The sequence below is a fragment of the Nicotiana sylvestris genome, chromosome 6 (assembly GCF_000393655.2).
Source record: "Nicotiana sylvestris chromosome 6, ASM39365v2, whole genome shotgun sequence".
In the NCBI taxonomy this organism is placed as follows: Eukaryota; Viridiplantae; Streptophyta; class Magnoliopsida; order Solanales; family Solanaceae; genus Nicotiana; species Nicotiana sylvestris.
This window is the reverse complement of record NC_091062.1, coordinates 11,913,701-11,926,697: the sequence shown is the minus strand read 5'-3', so window position 1 is coordinate 11,926,697 and position 12,997 is coordinate 11,913,701. Positions and strand designations below refer to the sequence as shown.

Below are 12,997 nucleotides of genomic sequence, written 5' to 3'. Positions count from 1 at the left end.
CTAAGATCATTTATATTATATTGAGGAAAGTCATTCCTATGATTGTAGCTAATAATCAAGCAACATTCATTGAAGGTAGATCACTTATACACAATGTGCTTATATGCCATTATCTTCTAAGACATTATAATAGAAAGACTACCTCAAGATGTTTGATGAAGATTGACTTAAAGAAAGCATATGACATGGTTAGGTGGGAATTTCTGGAGGAGGTCCTCAGAGGCTATGGTTTTCCAATGCCATTTATCCAATTGATTATGGTGTGTGTTACAACAACTACTTTCATTGTAAAAGTGAATGGTGCAGGATATGGCTACTTTGAAGGAAAAAGGGGGTTGAGGCAAGGAGATCCTATGTCTCCACTACTGTTTGTACTTGTCATGGAGTACCTTACTAGAGGGTTGAACAAAATGAGTGAATTACCAGATTTTCAATTGCATCCCATGTGTAAGACAACCAAACTGACGCACTTGATATTTGCAGATGGTCTGATGTTATTTTGCAAAGGTAACAGTCAATCTATCCATAGGATGCTGGAAGTAGTGAATCATTTCAGTGAAGTGTCAGGGCTGGTAGCTAATATGGAGAAATCAAATATATTCTTAGCAGGAATGGATGAAGCAACAAAACAGACTATAGTGAGAGATACATGATTCTCAGTGGGTACATTACCTATGAGATACTTGGGCCTTCCACTAACATCAAAGAAGTGGAGCAAAGTAGAGTGTCACCAGCTAGTAGAGAAGATCACTACAAACATTCAAGCAGGTTATGCTAAACTACTTTCATATGCAGGTAGATCGCAAGTGATCAATGCAGTGTTGTTTGCAATATACAACTTTTGGGGGGCTGTCTTTATACTCCCTCAAAGTGTTATAAGAGCAATTGATAGGAAGTGCAGGGAGTATCTATGGGGAACTACAGAAGGACACAGGAAGATGGCATTGGTACCATGGGAGATATTATGCAGGCCAAAGAAATATGAAGGGATGAACATTAAGGGATGCAAACATTGGAACATAGCTTCTGTTGGAAAACTACTATGGCAATTAGTGACAAACAAGAAGGTACTGTGGGTGAGATGGGTACATGGGGTGTATATGAAATCTTGTAAAAGCATATGGGAGCATAATCCACCCTCTGATTGTAGTTGGTATTGGAAGAAGATAAACAGTTTAAAGCATAATATGGCACAATGGTATAATGGAAGAACATATAGGCTGACAAGCAATGGAGATTATTCTGTATCTAGCAGTTACAATGTAATGCTAGGACAAATGTCAAGGTGTAGGGAAATGGATTTGATATGGAGTAGGGTAATGCTACCAAGACACAGATTTGTCATGTGGCTGGCATACCAACAAAAAATGCAAACAAAAAGCAGACTAATACAGCTGAACATTCCTATCACAGGTGATGCTGAATGTTGCCTGTGTGAGCTGGGAGTGAAAGAGACACAACAACATCTGTTTGGGGATTGTTGTTGGGTTAAAAACATGAGAAATGCTCTAACTAAATGGGCAGCAATCAGTTTACCAAATATGGCAATACCAGAGATGATACAATGGATTAACAGAAGGCATTGGAAGCAATTAAGGAAGGAGGTTGCAACAACAATTATAGGAGAAATTGTATACCACACTTGGCAAGCGAGGAACTAGAGAATTTTCAGACAAATTAGCCTGAATCTGGAGTTTTGTGTAGGGCAAATTAAGAAGGAGATGGTGGACAGAATAGGCATGTTTGCAGAGTCTAAAACAGCAAAACAATGTCCACTGATGATACAAAGATTAGGTAACTAGGAAGTGTCTGTAGGTAGGATTCTTGTAGTTTATTAACTCTAAAGTCATAGAATTTTGTACTTAGAAGATGTGTTTTTTGTTCGAGGTCTTGATGTACTAGAAGAGCTAGTACACTTGATGCTCATAGGATGCAAAGCAATTGGTTGTTATGGTAATATTCACATTTATTACCCAAAAAAAAAATCTCATGCCATAAATTTTTAGTTAATTTTTTGAAAGTTAAATGGAGTGTCACGTAATTGAATTAATTGTAAATTATAAAAAGTGTTATTTAATTATAGTGAGTTTAATTATATAGTATTTATAACTTAAATTCAGTTATATATCGGATAATATGTTATACAGCTAGTATTGTCCTTGCTAGGCGAGCGATTTGGTTGGAGCGATCATCTTCTTCTTTTTTTAATTTTTCACCCATTGTTTGGTATTCATTTTGAATTTCTGACTAATCAGAATTCACGGTACATAAGGCACATAAGAAAATTTTCATCCTAGGTTCAAATTCGATAATTTTTAATTAAGAGTAGAGGGATCTTATCCATCTCACCACGACGCTAGTGGTGGATTGGTGGTTGGAGCGATCTTCTTATGCATAAAATAAATTATTGGAAGTCTAAAAGATTAAATTATGTGGACATATTTTGGTGGAAATAACGTGTGCTATTCAAATTCTAACTCAAACGTTCAAGGAAAAAGTTCCAAATAATAACGTAGATATTGTTGAGACAGAGGGCTTTATGTGATTTTTATACTACTGAAAGTTCCAGTTCTTCTTATTCAACATGATCCACAAATCGACACTTTCTTTTTTTCATTTTTCTTTATTGTGGGGTATCAGAAAGAAAAAAATTTAGTGGTTTATAATGATATAAAGAAACAATAATTTATCACTAGATATCGAGGCATATGCTACCATTTGTGTCAAAATTCATATCTATCAATAATTATTAGGAATTATAAATTGGGAAGACACAAAAATTATAGGATAGCTGGACATGAAATAGAATTAAATAAAACTAAAAGAGATATCCTAAGCACCAAGGGTTGTGGTGGTAGGAGACGATTAACCAGAAATTTCAGAGTCGAACCATATAAATAAAAAAAGATTAGGTAGGAAATTGTTCTTCCTTAAATGAGGCTTACAGTGTGAATCTGGATTAGTCAGAACCCTAAAGGGTGTATCGGATATTGAATGGGAAACCAAAAAGATAATGTATTTTAATATTAATCAATCCCTTTCTGTATTTCTCTCTCTTTTTTTTTAACTTTGTTTTCCCCTCCTTCCTTTATATTTTCCTTTTAGTTCGATTCCTAAAAGCTCTCATTGAAACACAAGAAAAAAGACAAGCAAACATAATAATGGTCCCAAAGTATGGATCCTTAAGAATGTAAGGCGTGCAAGGGATGAAGACATCATGTTATTTCACAACCAAATCCAAAGCAAACTCACAACTTTCAATGATTTCGTGCGGAATCCGATAAACCGACAAATAGGTGGTCTTTCCGGTAATTTTAAACAAAAGTTCAGTGCACATGATATATCATTGTACCCATTGTTATCCTTAAGGGCCTATATATCATCGTAGGAGATCTTCCTAGGAAAGATTATAGTTCGGAAAGCGAGGATATTCGCACCCAACATACTATTTTATGTCACTAACGTTGATGATCTAGCTCTTTCCAAACTAGATTCATAATTTAAGCCTTTCAAAACTTCAAATGCGCAATTCAATTAGGGGTGGAATTGCGTTTTATTACCGTGAGGGATCTCGAGTTCGAACCTTAAGAATAATTTTTTTTTAATAAGAAGCATTTTCCCTAATATGTCCTATGCATTAAAAATCCAAAATTTAGTGATCATTTTATTAATTTTCGTTTGTATAGTCTATCCAGGGCGGATGCATGCTAGTCGAAGCGGTGTCATCCGACACCGCTTCGTCGGAAAATTTTACTAAATATATATATAAACAGTGTAGCAAAAGAACTATATTAATTAAATGACACTATTCGATAAACTAGTTCGTCTGGTCTGATGGGCAGCGCCCCCTTTTGCACCTAAAGACCGGGAGATCGAAACACACTCAAAGTTTTTGCACATTTTTAAATTATGTAAGGATTGAACTCTCTATCCTCTAAGCTAAAAACATTAACTAAAGTGATAAATAAATAAACAAATATAACATGCAATTAGTTTAGTATAAATTAAAAGGATTTATTACTATAATCTTGAAAATAAATTACTCTAATTTTTATACAATATACAACTTCTGAGTGACCGGATTTACTGGTGTTACTCTCCTCAATTTTTTTTATGTCGTTTTAGCGATTTGTTTCTTAAGTAATGGCACCGCTTGCAAAAAATTATGCGTACGCCCCTGAGTCTACCTACCGCTCTTTAACAATAAAACTCAGCAAATTTACGACCTTCTCATTAAGCTTTCCGCAATTGTTTTTTTGAAAAAGGAAAAAACATTTAAAGGGTTTAAAAGTGAAAAAATGGAAAATGTGCTTTCTTTTTAAACTTTATGTTCTTCTTATGCTCGATCTTTCAGATCAAAGAGATAGAGACAATGGAAATACTAATTACGAAATCAATGAAATATATTAAAACATCTTACACAAACTTTTTTTTTATTTGATATTACAAGAATTTTTATCTGGAAGAACCGTACAAATTTTTTACTCTATTAATTTAATAGGGTTTAACAGGAATATAATGAATCGCTACGAATTTTATTTTTATTTTTCTCGTTGAGGCTACAATTTTGTCGAGCTAACTAGGTCCTTAAGCAAATAAGCAAAATGATGCTCTTAACGCATTTTTTTTTATTTTACAAACTCAATTCAATTTTCTTGCTTAATTTCAATATAAATAGTAGGGGTGTTCAAGTCGAACCAAAAAACCACATCAAACCGATAAGTCAAACAAAATCGATTAACAAATCCGATTAGGTTTGGTTTGATTTGGTTTGGTATTGAATAAAAAATCCGAACCAACCCGACATATAAATATATAATTTTTATATATACTTTTAAGATTTTATATAAAATTTTCTTTAGAAAATATCTAAAAATATTTAGGATTCTCTTATGGGATGTAATATTTAATAAAACTATGAAGTGCATCCATATTTATTTATGTTAAATACTGAGTTGTATCATCATTTCTTATCAAACGTTATTGAAATGCGTCAATCTCTTTGTTCTTTCATATTCATATGTCAAAATCTGTTAAATTCTTATGCCTTTTCCGAATTTGAAATGGTGGTTTGGTAATTTTAAAATTAAATAAAACATATCATTATTTAGATTTCGTATTGATTTTATGTTTAATTATTAAATTCGGTTAACCTTGAAAGCGTACATCAACAAAAAAATATTGTTAGACGACTAAGAAAATAACTATCATGTGTTACAAAAAAATTCTCCCATAAGAATATTTTAATAGATCATACGTTTGTTAATTTTTTTAATTTCTTCTAAACATATATTCACTTATCAAAACTTTATCTATAACTTTAACAAAGTAATATTGAAATAATATTCATGTAACAAAAAATCCGAAAAATCGACAAAAACGAACTGATCCAAACTAATATTGTAATTGGTTTGATTTGATTTTGATAAAAATCGAACCAACCTGGTTCATGTACATCCCTAATTAATAGTATTGAACTCGTGTGGAAAGTCATATACATGTAATGTAAATGGTATTATTATTCAAAAAGAAAAACAATACTTTTGTAGTAATTGATTGGTTCATGAAACTTATTAGTCAAACAGTTGGGAGTCAGCTCTTAGCTCATAGTTGATCATCAGATGTGACATTGGTATTGAAGATAAGATGTTCCATTTTATTGCTATTTATTTTCAAATAATGCTGTCCAATACAACTTTATATTTTGCCTTTTTTAAATAAAATAAAAATTGAAAATCGAATTGAATACTTTTCAAAATAGGTAAATTTTTGAAGAGGCATTAATGGCTAACTCTTTTAGCTTATTAAACTAGTACTAGTATTTTCGTGTTTCATGTCACTTTTTCTTAGTCACCCCAAAAATAATATATTTCTATATTTTGTAACATTATATATTTAAACTTTCCATGTTTCCCTTAATGAGATACTTTATAACTATATAAAAATTTTATCATTTATTTTTGACCATAACATTTTTTTTAAAAAATAAATAAATTATGAGGCCAGTCAACTACTTCACATAAATTAAAACAGAGGAAGTACTAGCTATTAGTCTTCATTAAGAAACTAGGGATGTAACAACTAATACAATAAAGTAAATTATGTGATTAATTTCAAGAAATCTGACAGCGATAGGCAATTTATTTAGCTGGCTCAAAGTGGAAAGCAGAATTATTATAAAGTCCTACAAGCCAAAACAATTTTTAACTGCAAACTTGAGGAAATAAATACGTAAAATGTGAAAAATTTTCTTTCATCTCTTTAGAAAAGTTTCCCCTTACGTGTTGATCTAAAAAAATAGTATATGTTTCCTTTGCTAGACTCAATTGAGAAATGTGTTTAATGCATAGTCATAAATTTACAATGATTTTCAACCCTAGACAATGACCTTTCTTGCATTTTTTTCCACTAGGTGTTAATTTTTTCTTTGCTCAATCTTTTCTTTTTGTTTTAAGTTTGATGTTCGATACCTATATTGGAGTTCCAATTAATTTGAATTCATAAATTTATCATAAGAAAAAGTACTCTCATCAAGAATTTTCTTATTTTCATTATCGAAGCCGAAATCTCTGATTATGGTGGTTGTTTGCCCAATCTCTTTAAAATCATGTCTATATGAAGGCATAAAATAGGTGTCAATATCTCCATCTACTTGCTTTCACATTACTATATTAAATTTTGTATAAGGCTGAAAGATATAAAACGTGATAGAAATTCTTATCCTCCAAAAAGAGATAATTAAACGTGATAGAAATTCTTATCCTCCAAAAAGAGATAATTAAACGTGATAGAAATTCTTATCCTCCAAAAAGAGATAATTATTGAAGCACAATAATATTAATAAGATCGATAAATTAATTTGATTATGATAATATAATTACACCTGTTTTGGTTTTACTGTCAAATAATTCTCTCTCGAACCAACCCTAATTAGAAGGCATAAAAATGAAATAATTACAGTCTTAGTTTTTGGACTAGGCAAATTATGAATAGTATTGTTTAACTATGTATTTTATTTATAGATGAGGCAAACTAGATTTTATTTAAAACAAAAAAAAAAAATCAACTCTATTATATATGTTAATCACTTTTCCTCTTTTTCTCCTTTCTTTTGGGGCTTAAGAATTGTAAATCATCTAAAGATGGATTAAATAAGCAATTTTTTTGGTTTAATTATTGGCTAAAAGCAAAAGTTAAAGCAAGACTTTATAAAGTGGCATTAGCACAAACATAAATAATTATTAAATCTTCCTATGAAAGTGATTCTCAATAATGCTAAACATGATTAATATTCTTTTGAAAAATCAAATACGCAAGATTTTTATATTTGCTTTCATGCAACGTAACCTTAACAGATTTTTTTTCCAATAATTAATTATTATCGTCCTTTGCATTTAAAACATTGTGGGGTTAGTTTGGCAAGTTGCATGGACAAAGTTTCATGCTATGGATTAGAATGCCACATATATTAAACATGGATTTTCAATTGGTTCAACTTATCCATATTAGTTGGCTTTGGGGACCCATTAAATAGGGTCCACAATGAGAAATTTCTTGGAAAATTTTAATAATATTTTTTACGAAGAATTAATTTAAGAAACTACGCCCATCCAACTGCTTAAACTAATTCTTTCCTAGAAATCTTTCCTATTTATTTTTTCTAGTCGATATATATAAATTATATACTGATTATATATATGATATGTGTATAATCAGTATATAATTTATGTATATTGACTAAAAAAAATAAATAGGAAAGATCTCTAAAATTCACATACTTCGTAGTTTAACAAAAAAATAGAGAACATTCGACGTATTAGAATAATCGTGACCAGGTACTATAATTTATCCATACTAAAATTCAAACTCATGATACTGCAATTTCGAGTTGTGCTTTATTGAAAACTCAGTTGCTTCGAGAAATTTATAACGGTTTAACAATTGACTAGACACCAAAATATAATTCTTAAGCAAGGAATTAAAGAAATGGTGACACCTAATTATTTTAAGTACTTTTATGACACATCACAGTAACACTTTGGTTTCTTCCCAAACACTTCAATGCTTAAAATCAACATTTCACAATTTAGTTGGCATTTCACATTATAATCGTAACCAACCATTACCCAATCAATCATTTTTAATTCCTTTTTTCCGACTTTATTTTCTCTTTTTAATTAAAATAAAAAAAAAACACGTAATAGTTTCTCTATAGTTGAAAATTTACGTAAGAATATTGAATTTATAATAGTAGGACAATAATATTAAAAAATTGAGTGGATAATATGGAATTGTTACTTGAGATTGTTTGATTAGTTGATTACCATGTTTCAACGTTTGTCACTCCCAAAGTCCAAATATCTTATTCAACTTTGATAAACGGAACTTCATTAATTTTCTATCTTTTTTCTATTTTTTCACGCGATGTCCGATATCCATTTTAAATTCAATTGAAATGCTCCTTAATAAAAACGACTCATATTCAAGATTGAAATTTAGACTAACTTATCGCTCCACTATAACCGTTGTTAGTTATTAATTTTCTATCAATCTAATTCAAAGTTCCACAATCTCCTTGCCTTGTCTTAAATGTCATAATGCAAATTTTGACGAAAAAGAACTTTGAAAAATGACACTTCTTAAAATTTCCTTTCAATCTATTCCAAGTTTCACACCTTCCATGCCTTATCTTAAATGTCACACTGCAAATTTTAATAGATTTTTTTTCAAGGAAACATTATTAAAAATATTTTTATTCAACAACTTATATATCCATAATGTTGGCTTTTGTACCCCCCTTAATTAAGATAATCCTTAGTCCCCTTCAAGTAGTTATTCGGGTCGCAACCTATCAAGTCAAAATGTTTGTTACATGAATCACTATCACGACTTGAAAATCATGATGTATTCTTTCAAAGTCTAAGTGTCTAACTACTATAGTTTTAGGTCTAACTAATCTAAGCTCTAACGAAAATTAGTTGCTTAGAAATCAAATTGTTTAAGCAAATACTTCGTTCAGTTCATAATAAGTGACTTTTTGACATTTGATACACCCTTTAAGAAAATACTAACTCCTAAAGAAAAGAAAAAATATTGACTAAATTACCCTTAATTAAAATTTGCATATTGTTACCTTGGCACATTGAGATATGTAAATAAGGGCAATTTTTTTAAAAAATAAAATTATTTTCTTCTTGATTATGTAAAAAGACACTTATTTTATACCAAAATAAAAAGGCCACAAAGTCAGGTAAAATTCAAAAATAGCCAGATTTACAAATGGTAATTGAAAAATAGTCACAGTTTCAGAAGTAATCGAAATTTAGCCACTTTTTATGTAAAGATAAATCTGAACGAAAATACTATTCAAAATCCGGAAAATATTCTAGCATAACATACTGGAGTTCGAATTTTTTACATGTGAACTTCCAGCATAATATACTGGAGTTCCACAGGTGCTCCAATTTCCAGTATATTATGCTGGAACTTTCCGTGTGCTGGAGTTCCAGCATAATATGCTGGAAATTCATAAATAGTTGCACCAATCTCCAGTATATTATGCTGGACCTTTTCGTGTTGCAGCAAAATAGTGGCTATTTTTCAATGACTTTGCAAACGTTGACTATTTTTCAATTACCAGTCCGAAAACTGGCTAGCCCATACTATTATACCAAAAAAGTCACTAATTATAGACCGGAGGGAGTAATAACCATTATGTATACGTATGCCTCAATCTCAAACAAGTTGGAATCGGCTATATGAATCCTTATTGGCCGTGTTTTCCATTTATATTTTTCTCTTGCCAACATTATATAAAATAAAAATAAAACCACAAATACGAATATCAAGTTATAATTTAAAATGAAAAAAGAGAGTCAAAGAGTGGTCTGTGGTGTAGCTAAACCTATATATTGGTTGGGAGATGGTTAATTACTTAAAAGGTAATTATTGGGCATCTTGGTCAGTTTTGTTCAACCACTATACCAACCCTTTGAATTTTGCCTTTCTTTTAAAGTTTCATGGACACAGATTTTCTTGATTTTCTCAGCTCTGATTTATTGCTTTTCTCTTAACTAATTAGTCACTTATTTTATAAGGAATTCTCTTAACTAAGTCACTTGTCACCAATCTGAGTTTTCTTAGGGAGAAAGTTGGTCAGAACTAAACAACCCCACGTACCTGCTTCCTATTTTGGCCAACCCCATAATTCTGATTATATGGCTATACAAGACAACTTCAAATTAAAGAAACACCATACATCATCAAATCAAATGTGGATTTAGAATTTAAAATTTATCAATAAATGATTTCAAGTTAAATATACGATAATAATTGATTTTACAGTGAAATATCTATATATATTTAGTAAATTTCTTAATAGGGATCTTTACACTAATAGCCGATTATATTCATTGTTTACTTTTTCTAGTCATATACGTAGTGTGAGCACGTGATTTTTGCCCTATATGAATTACTCCTATAAAATCCAAGAAAATAAATTTTTCCAATTATTTGCCATTTTATAGGATTTTTGTAGAGTTTTATTAATTATTTGCATTTTCTGTGCACGTTTTATTAAAAAATGGAAAATACCAAAAAATTTCATACATCGCATATTAGATTTTGTGTTCGTATTTTAGGATCAATTGGTTAATTAACTGCTCTTTTAAAATGAAAATCACAAAAAATATTATTCATTTTACATTTTTTTAGCTTTTAAGTTTGGATTAGTAATTCCCTCTTTATTAATGTAGTATTAATCAATTGGTAAATATTACAAATAGATGATTAATCTAATTTTATAATTTAGGATTAAAGTTAGGATTAAATTAATTTAGTTAGGATTTTTAAGTTAGAGAAAAGAAAAGAAAGGTTAGTTTTTTTTATTTGGGTCAGCCTATTCTTTTCCACCCCTTTAACCCACCAGACTGACTAACCCAATCCCCAAATATGACCCTAATATTAGAAAACCCTAGTCTTATCCCCATCCCAACCCAAATGGCGCTCCATCTTCATCTCTTTCATTTGTCGCGCCCAACATCACCAGAACTCACCTCTGCCTCGCCCGAATTCGCCCGAGTTCACCCCAAAAACTCACCTCACGTGCTCCAACCTCTCTCCTATAGCCACGTAGCAACCAACTCTGACAACAAGAAGATTCCTTCCAGATATTTTACGCGCCTTCAGCTTCTCGATTGATTTGCTAGATGAATGGGGTCGTGGATGTATGAAAATCAATCTATACCCTCCATTTGTCCCAAAAATCGTTCACAAGGAATAAGGGATTTTTCGAATTTGAGGAGAAGATTCGAGAATTTTTTAGAGGTGATATAAGGTGAGGATGTTCTTGTTTGGGTTGGGGGGGGGGGTTCTTCTTTTTTGGGGGATTTTTGAGAGATTTCTTTAAGAGAAATTGAAGGAAGAAAATTAGGGTTCAAAACTTTCTTCTTCTTTTCCATTGTTCTTCTTCATTTTCTTATACCATAACAGAGAAAAAAATATTATTGAGGTTCCATGATTTCACTTGGTGTCAGTTTATTTAGCATTTCGAAATAATAGAGTTTTTTTACTTCGATTCTGATTTTTGGGCGAACAATGGAATTCGTCGAGAAGTGTGAATCTGTTGCTTTTTATTGAGCTGTAGTTGTCCTCTTTGGTTCTGTGGTGCTTTTATTCTTCAGAAACCAGAGATTCATTTTCCTTTTCCTTTTGCTGTGTTGCTCACGAGGTATGAAACTTCGATATTTTGTATCGAATGTATTAAGAATGTTACAGCTTTGAGAACTTGCATCTATGGCATGTTTAGTGGTTAATGAATCTATCTTGTCGTGGTTTTCCGTCTCTGAGTTCGAATGAATATCTATTTTTGTTCAAACGGATATATGTTGTGATTGCATAGTTCACCTGAATTATGTCCTGTTACTAATGAATTTGATTAGTTTTTGATGTCTCTGCAAAGCTTTCTTGCTAATGTTGTTTGAATTGCACTGCCATATACGGCCTATGCATATCTTTAGGTTTAAATGAATCCAATCCATGCTATGTTGCAGCTGTAGGTCTGTTCTTATTTGCAAAGGTTTGAATGTCGATTCATGTTTGAGCTAACTCTAAATGATGTCTGAAATGCTGTTTGCCTTTCTAGGTTCGAGATGCATTTTTGCGTCTGAATCGTATGCTCCTGTTTGCCTTTCTAGGTTCGAGATGCATTTTTGCGTCTGAATCGTATGCTCCTGTTGGCTCATTATGCTGAAATTTGTCTCAAAACTAGATTTGTTGTGCAGTGTATTATGTTTGCTCCTGTGAAATCAGCGATTCCTGCCCCAAATGATGCCTATGTGAGGTTTGTTGAAAGCTGTTGTTGTTGAGCTTGGCTATAGTTTGTGGATTTGGCCACTGATTGGCCAAAATCAACAAGTATTAAGTCAAAATGGACATGTCGTTGGTGCTGTATTAGAGGTTGATATTTCTATTGTGGTGGATTAAAGCTTGGGTGAATAGACTATATTCACTTTGGCAAGTATTCACCAATACATCATTTTCATGAGGAATTATAATAGTAGTAGTTAGTTTCGTCTTTTGAAGTTTGGATTTGACTTTATTTTTGGATTTCCAGGTTATTCCTCTATTGATTAGCCACTGTTCTTCTACATGATCTGTTTCTTTTTAACTTAACTCGAAGCCTATTCTTATTGGTTGGATATTGGTAGTTAGATTTTGTTGCTTAACACAAATCTGCATGAATCATGTATTGACTGTTTGTCATTTTGTCCAGATTTTTCATAGATTAGAATCATGATTTGGGTAGTTATGTTTCAATGTGGTAAATATGTTAATTTGGTCTTATGCTCAATGTTGTTTTGTTTTCATAATTAGTGTTGATTTGGGCATATAGGGTGAATTAGGCCAGGCCCGTGAATGGCCCAAATAAGGCTATGAATATGAGCTTGAATTCTTTCAGGCCTTGAGCCCAAGAATTCGACTCAAATAAATCATGTGG

At 31.4% G+C, this 12,997-nt stretch overlaps 1 protein-coding gene across 1 annotated transcript; it reads left to right on the top strand.

Moving 5' to 3' along the window:
* The first annotated feature begins 674 nt into the window (after nucleotides 1–674).
* On the top strand, nucleotides 675–1,661 carry LOC138870263 (uncharacterized). The gene has a single exon (XM_070148058.1). The coding sequence runs from the start codon at nucleotides 675–677 to the stop codon at nucleotides 1,659–1,661; it is 987 nt and encodes a 328-aa protein (XP_070004159.1).
* The last annotated feature ends 11,336 nt before the right edge of the window (nucleotides 1,662–12,997 follow it).